Raw genomic sequence first — 7,500 nt, 5'->3', positions numbered from 1 at the left:
ACCAAAGAATACCCTGTATTGCAATACTCCTTGTAAAATCTGAAGAATGCATTTAAATATACAAAGGTACATTTCTGAATCTGCATTAAGATTTACTCATGTAAAATGATTACAATCAACAAAAATCAGTCAAGGGAGGAAACTATCATGGCAAGTACTTAAACCATGTATATAGTATTTTCATATGCTAAAAAATGGAACAAGAGACAAACAGATGTGTAATGTTGGTTAAAACAAAACAAAAAAATTGCTTTTAAGGATTTATGTTCTTGTCAAATGCTTGGAATACATCAAGTATCCACATTTTTTCCTGCTATGTATTTTTATATTGTTATCATTATCATTAGATATACCTATTTATTATTTTTATTTATTTATTTATTTTTTACTTTATTCCATTGTCTTCGAACAAAATTTTAATCATCTGCAAAAGTATTTCAAGACATCTCATTCCAGGTATTACAGTTTAAACTATGAAACACACATGACAAAACTATACAGAAATGAAGAGAAACCCATTGGAAGCTCTTGCAATGGATTAGGTTATCTTCATAGCTTAGGTTATCATGTGTATCTTGTTTTAATGTGGTCCCTTTCATGAAATCAGAAGAGTATTATGATTCAGTCCAAAAATCTTTCTTATAAATTCTGCCAGCACTGTGATCTGCAACTATGATCTAACTATTCTGTTGTGTATATTTCTAGAGATCAAGTCAAGTGTGACGTCTCACTGATTACAATTCTTAGTTTCAAGACAAAAAATAAATAAAAGTGAAAATAATAATGACATACTTTCTTTTTGTTTGGGGGAGGAGAGCTCTTTCATCTATATCATGTCTCTAGTCATATAAAAAAAAACTATTTACCAATATTTTGTTACCATACACAAAGGACTCTGCTCAGAGTTTTCTGTTATATATTATACTTTGACTATTTAATGCAGGGTTTTATAACACTTTTAATGAACATTACAAGGTGCCACAGCATTCAAGATACTTTTTCATACTCCCAACATGGAGAAAGAAAGAAAAAGAGAAAGAATGAAAGCAAGAAAACAAAAATGCAAAGTACACAAGGCAACATGGAAAAAACTGGTGCTTATGACATTGACAATTTATCCAAGTTTGTCAATGCAGGACCCCATTACTAGAGACTGGAGTATAGGGCTCATGCATATGCAGAGGACAGTGCAACAATGGGATCTAAAATTACATATCACAACCAAGATCCTACAATACAAGGATAACTCTAGACCTTCTTATGCTTATATCAAGTTCTCAGTAGACACAAAGGTTAATAAATCATAAACAACATTCATCACTTTTATAAAACCATGTAATGAAAAAAAAACAATAAGGCTTCCTAGAAGCTCATTATATTTTCTCGATGATTTGTGATATAATGCGGACTTACCGAATCCTTCTCACAGGGGATTGGCATGCTATACCTTTATCTACATTAGGGTTTATCTTCTTTGCTGCGTGAGTCAATCCTTCATGTTCTCCAGGTCATCTAGGATCATAGGGCCAAAAACTCCCATGCGGAACCCCTTTATAAACTTTGACGCACTGAGCTGCAGGTCAGGAATTACTTGGGTGCCACTCTGGGTTCTCACTTTCCTTTTCCAGCCATTACTATAATTGAAAAGGTATTCAGTTACTTGTATGTATATGTGTATTTATGCATGGGTGTGTGTGTGTGTGGGGGGGTGCATGTATATGTAATATACATTCATACATACATACATACATATAACAACTTTTAAGTGAAAAATGAATAATATACAAATAAATAATGAAGGCAAGTTTAATATATTTTTCCTTCTTCACAACATGTTGTACAAATATATTCAAATAAAGACAAGCAGACAAACAGACAAACAGACAGACATACAAACAGACACAGACACAGACACACACACACACACACACACACACACACACACACACACACACACACACACACACACACACACACACACACACACACACACACACACACACACACACACACACACACACACACACACATTCTCTAACGTACAGGCAGATATACTTACTTTACAGCTGCAAGTCCTAAAAGCTGCCGAATGTTGTCTGTGGGTTCCTCGAGGTTTAGATATTTGACGTACGAGTGATTCCCATTTTTATTCAATCTAAGAAGGAGGGACCTATTAGCATATTCTACCTCTCAAGAAAAAGCTTATATTTGATAAACTACAAAAAAACAAATTCAAAAATTGTTGTTCACATCTTCATATCCATTTATCAGTCTACGCTTTCATTCTACACTGATTACCAAACCATGAAAAAAAAATAATAATAATAAATAAATAAAGTAATTAATTAATGAAAAAAAAATCACATCATATTACTGATATCTTAGCCTCCTCTGGTGTTCCCAATCTAAAAAAAATCTTTATTTCCTATAAAAGGATAAAAATGAATGACAATTGTATTCACTATCATCACAATCCCTGCATGTTTGAACTAAAAAAAATTAACATCATGCACACAGATTATTTAGAATTTAATGGCAAAAGAAAAACAAACAGGTGTAGTAAATAAAAAAACATATGTTCCATTTTCCATTTTTTCTCAATACCCAGAACACACAAAATGACAAGAAAAACATTTCCAGACCCAGACCTGTAGAGGAGATAGTCTGCGATGTTCTCCTCTCCAACAAGGTGATCCTTAATGGTTGCCGCCAGAGCTAGTTTGAGCCCTGTCTCCACGTCCCGGATTTTTGGGGCCAACACTCCTGGGGTGTCCAGGAGGTACACCTTTGGATCTTCGCAAACCTATTAGCCAAAAAAAAAAAAAAAAGGGGGGGGGAGATGATTAAAGAGAAATGAGGCAGTTGTAATACAAATGATAAAGAGGGTATGAGGCAAACTAAATTAGGTATCACTAGACCTCTCACAGACTACTGCACTTAGCCTAGTACCAAAGACCTTACATGCACTTTTTGTTTACAGTACTGCTCAGGAAAATTATATGACAAAATATTCTAGGCAATAAAAGAAACAAAAAGGGGAGGGGGGAGGGGGGAGGAGGGAGGGAGAAGGGAGGGAGAAGGGAAGGATGGAGGAGGGAGGGAGGGAGGGAGGGAGGGAGGGAGGGAGGGAGGGAGGGAGGGAGGGAGGGAGGGAGGGAGGGAGGGAGGGAGGGAGGGAGGGAGAGGAGAGAGGGAGGGAGGGAGGGAGGGAGGGAGGAGGGAGGGAGGGAGGGAGGGAGGGAGGGAGGGAGGGAGAGAGAGAGAGAGAGAGAGAGAGAGAGAGAGAGAGAGAGAGAGAGAGAGAGAGAGAGAGAGAGAGAGAGAGAGAGAGAGAGAGGGAGGGAGGAAGAGAGAGAGGGAGGGAGGGAGGCAGGGAGGGAGGGAGGGAGGGAGGGAGGAAGAGAGAGAGAGAGAGAGAGAGAGAGAGAGAGAGAGAGAGAGAGAGAGAGAGAGAGAGAGAGAGAGAGAGAGAGAGAGAGAGAGAGAGAATCTTACTTTTATCTTCTCCAGCACACTCTGGGTGATGCCAGGAAGCCCTCCAACTTGGGTGGCTTTGCTTTTCCGTAGGTACTTGGCCCTCAGAGCATTGATGAGCGAGGACTTGCCAACATTTGGCACGCCAATGACCATAAGCTGATACACTGTCTCCTCCGACCGGTTATACCGCTCCGTGTTCTTAATCATCTCTGCTACGGTAGGGATAATGCTCTTGATCCCGCGACTCTCGGGCCGCTTGCAGTTGGTGAAAATAACATGTTTGATGCCCTCCTTGGTGTGGTGCTTGACAATGCTGTTCCTGTGCCTCAAGTCAGCCAGGTCCATTTTATTGAGGACTAACACATGGGGTTTTATTGCTGAGAGGGTGCGCTCGAATAAAGGGTTTCTCCCCGAGATGGGAATCCTCGCGTCATGAACTTCCACGATGCAGTCGACGCTTTTCAGTTTCCTCTGCATCTGGTTGAGCCCCTTGGCCATGTGTCCAGGGAACCACTGTGCCACATCTTGGTTGACTACGCTGAAAGTCTCTCGCATGCGTAAGCCGTACCTCACTACACTGCTAGCCATTTTTTATTCACAGTCCTTATTTAGCTACACTAAACCTGTCAGTATAAAGTCTGTTCCCAGTCAAACAGCGTTCTCTGGGGGGGCGGGCCTTCAAAAAAAATCAATCACCCTAAAAATATAAATAAATCCTAGATGCATAACAAACTCAGTTAAAAGCAGTCACGCAATTAATGAAATGTGACCAAAGCCTCTGACATCCAATTCTCTATTCCTACTCCTGTTGCTCGTACTCATTTAACACTGGATTGATCACTTCGAACAGATAGCCATAGGGTCCATTCCTGATGGCCAGATCCTCTGCCGTCTCGCCAACACTATTCTTTATGTGTGGTTTCATGAGCTTGTTCATGAGCAAGAGCTGTAAAGTCTCATGAGCCTTTGGGTTGGTTGCTGCGATATGGAGAGGCGTCTGACCACTGTTGGACACTGCATTGACATCACTTCCACCCTCAATCAGAACAACGGCGCATCTGTAGTGATTCCATCGGCAAGCTGAGTGTAGTGCTGTCCAACCATCTACTGTCTTTGCTGTTACAGACGCACCAGACTTAAGAAGCAACTGAAACAAATTTGATGCCATATTTAGATTTGAGAAAGACATCAGATCACCAATGCCATTAATCTTATTTCTACATTCACTTTATTCAAATATATCAAAGACCATTTGTTCAGATATTTACTTTTAAAAACAGTACTTGTGTGTGTGTGTGTGTATGTGTGTGTGTGTGTGTGTGTGTGTGTGTGTGTGTGTGTGTGTGTGTGTGTGTGTGTGTGTGTGTGTGTGTGTGTGTGTGTGTGTGTGTGTATGTGTGTGTATGTGTGTGTGTGTGTGTGTGTGTGTGTGTGTGTGTGTGTGTGTGTGTGTGTGTGTGTGTGTGTGTGTGTGTGTGTGTGTGTGTGTGTGTGTGTGTGTGTGTGTGTGTGTGTGTGTGTGTGTGTGTGTGTGTGTGTGTGTGTGTGTGTGTGTGTGTATGTGTGTGTGTGTGTGTGTGTGTGTGTGTGTGTGTGTGTGTGTGTGTGTGTGTGTGTGTGTGTGTGTGTGTGTGTGTGTGTGTGTGTGTGTGTGTGTGTGTGTGTGTGAGTGAGTGTGTGTGTGTGTGGGGGGGTGCATGCGTGTGTGTCTAATGTCCACTCAATCATCAATTCCTCTCGTGCTATTTACCTGAATCTATTAGCACCAGGTACATGCAATGTCCTCTGTAAATTTGTTTTGTTTGTGATTCAGCACTTCTGAAGTTATCTATATGATGTAAAAAATGTGAATAAAATAAAATCTCAGTGAACAGAGTGTGCTCTCTGAACGTAAAGTCAAAGGCTTCTTAACATCTTATGAATAATTAATTTGTTCTATCATGCTGTCATATTCAAAACTTTAAAACGAGTTGGCATCTCCCACTGGAATATCACAGTATTCAAGACAATGGAGTTTTACCTTAACTATTTCAACATGATCACTGTAGGCTGCTCTGTGCAACGGCGTGTATCCATCAGAGTCGGTTGCATTTATGGCCTCTGGATGATGCTCCAAGATGTTTTCAATTATACTCTGTTTACCATTCTCACAAGCCCAAAGGATCTCACGTTCTGGTGTAGCTGAAAAACAAGAAAGAAGTTGATTCAATGACAGACCTCCTTTTTCCTGATTCATATCTGGTTTGTTCTAATTAATAATAACACCTCATAAAGATTGTGATTGTGACTACATCCATGTGGGAAAAGAGAATGTATCACACTGCACACACTATTATTATTGCTTATTTATTTTATAAAGTGGAGATCATTAGTATACTATATACCAGTGGCGTGCTGGCAGGGGGTAACTGCCCCTCCTGCTGATGAAAATGAGGGGCGCAAAAACTAATTCCACATGCATGGGGGCACCAAAGGCAACTGAGTTGTTCATAATAAAGAAAAAAAAATTGAGAACAAACCAGCATTACTAATCTCACAAAAGTGCAATAGATTAACTCTCCATCAATGCAGCTAAACTTCAGTTCTGATGTTATATACATTTTAACAAAATTAAAATGTATATATCACATCAACTGCATGAAGTCATTTATCTGCAATCATGCCCTTTCTACAACTTAAGTATACTTGACAAACATTAAACTTTAATCTGTTGAATCAAAACCCTATACTATTCCAAAATATAAGTAATTTCACAAACTTGTTTCACAACAAACATAATAAAAGCTTTATTCACTTTTTAGCAAAATTATTTGTCTTTATAAAAGAAAATCAATTAAAATGTAATTTTCATTAAATAAAAATTGAACAATATACTATACTTTTAATCTTTACTCTTAATCAGAAAAAAATATGAAATATAATATTAGGCCTAAAAGAATGATGTCTTTCCCTTACTACTTCTTCATACCTTAAATATATTTACACCCAAGGAAAGTAAGCATTAGAAAAGAATGGAAACCTCATTTGAAATCATTGTGAGTGGTCACATATCAAATTTCCCTTTAAAATACATATACAAGTTTACATGCAACTATATCCAATCTATTCATTCTTTATTTAGGAAGAAGTAAATATAATGTGAAACATCCAACTGAAAGAGAAAATAATATCATGAGGAAATAAGCCTACTCATTATGCCCAAGACAAAATTAAGAATAGAAAAGAAATACTCTTAATTAAAAGTAAAATGGACAAGATTAGTAAAAAATCAAATGTCATATGTATTCCTCAAAATCTTGAATCCCATCCTATACTCTTAGTTTTTAAAAAAGATATTTACATCATTTCACTTTTAACTGATCCTGATCATAATGATAACACTAAAGTCGTAATGTGGTTTGCATCTAACAGAAATGAAAACAATGATATAGGTATACATACTCCCATTTTCTCAAATAACTCATTCTCTTTGTGCTAAATATCAGTTAAAATGTGTCTCTGAACAAGATGATGAATAATATTTTTTTCACATTACAGGCCTAAGACTTTTTCTAAAGACCACAACTTAAAAATCAGATAATATATCTGCCTAGATATACCATTTATTTACATTCAAGATATTCAATTATGAAATAATTTCCATAAATGTTAAAGGAAAAACTGCTTTGTAATAAATCCTAACTATAAATTGATAACAAGTAAATCAACTTAAAAAAAAAAAAAAAAACAGTCAAACTAACAAAATAGAACAAATAATCAACACATACCATAAATATTTGTACAAATCAACTACAAAATCAGTTCAACTTAGCCAACTATGCACTTCGCACTCAAAGACACCTTACTTATAGTAAGGTTCCCTGTCATCCCCCAAGAGAGGACAAAACGACATGATATAATAATCTAAAGACGAGTCTGAAATAAACGTATTTCAGAGTTCTCTGGTCCTTATCAGGGGGCCTTCAGGTAAGCATTCAAAAAAGATCCCCATCACCAATACTATATAATTTAGGTGTAGATGGC

At 37.7% G+C, this 7,500-nt stretch overlaps 2 protein-coding genes across 3 annotated transcripts in view; both read right to left on the bottom strand.

The window, feature by feature from the left end:
• Positions 1-1,309: 1,309 nt before the first annotated feature.
• LOC113809317 (mitochondrial ribosome-associated GTPase 1) lies at positions 1,310-4,065 on the bottom strand. The gene is made up of 4 exons (XM_027360862.2): positions 3,496-4,065; positions 2,649-2,803; positions 2,060-2,155; positions 1,310-1,634 (listed from the first exon to the last, which is right to left on the bottom strand). Exons 1-4 carry the CDS (start codon positions 4,063-4,065, stop codon positions 1,487-1,489), a joined length of 969 nt encoding a protein of 322 aa, XP_027216663.2. The 3' UTR covers positions 1,310-1,486.
• Positions 4,066-4,276: 211 nt separating this feature from the next.
• Positions 4,277-7,500, bottom strand: part of LOC113809318 (ankyrin repeat domain-containing protein 49) — a 4,342-nt gene continuing 1,118 nt past the window's right edge. For both annotated transcript variants that reach the window (XM_070113322.1, XM_027360864.2), the window contains exons 2-3: positions 5,498-5,658; positions 4,277-4,624 (exon numbers count right to left, since the gene is read on the bottom strand). In XM_070113322.1, coding sequence (XP_069969423.1) covers positions 4,277-4,624; positions 5,498-5,658 — 509 coding nt within the window. The remainder of the gene's footprint in view (positions 4,625-5,497; positions 5,659-7,500) is intronic.

Source organism: Penaeus vannamei, chromosome 34 (assembly GCF_042767895.1).
Source record: "Penaeus vannamei isolate JL-2024 chromosome 34, ASM4276789v1, whole genome shotgun sequence".
In the NCBI taxonomy this organism is placed as follows: domain Eukaryota; kingdom Metazoa; phylum Arthropoda; class Malacostraca; order Decapoda; family Penaeidae; genus Penaeus; species Penaeus vannamei.
The sequence above is the reverse complement of the archived record's forward strand: the minus strand, read 5'-3'. Positions and strand labels throughout refer to the sequence as shown.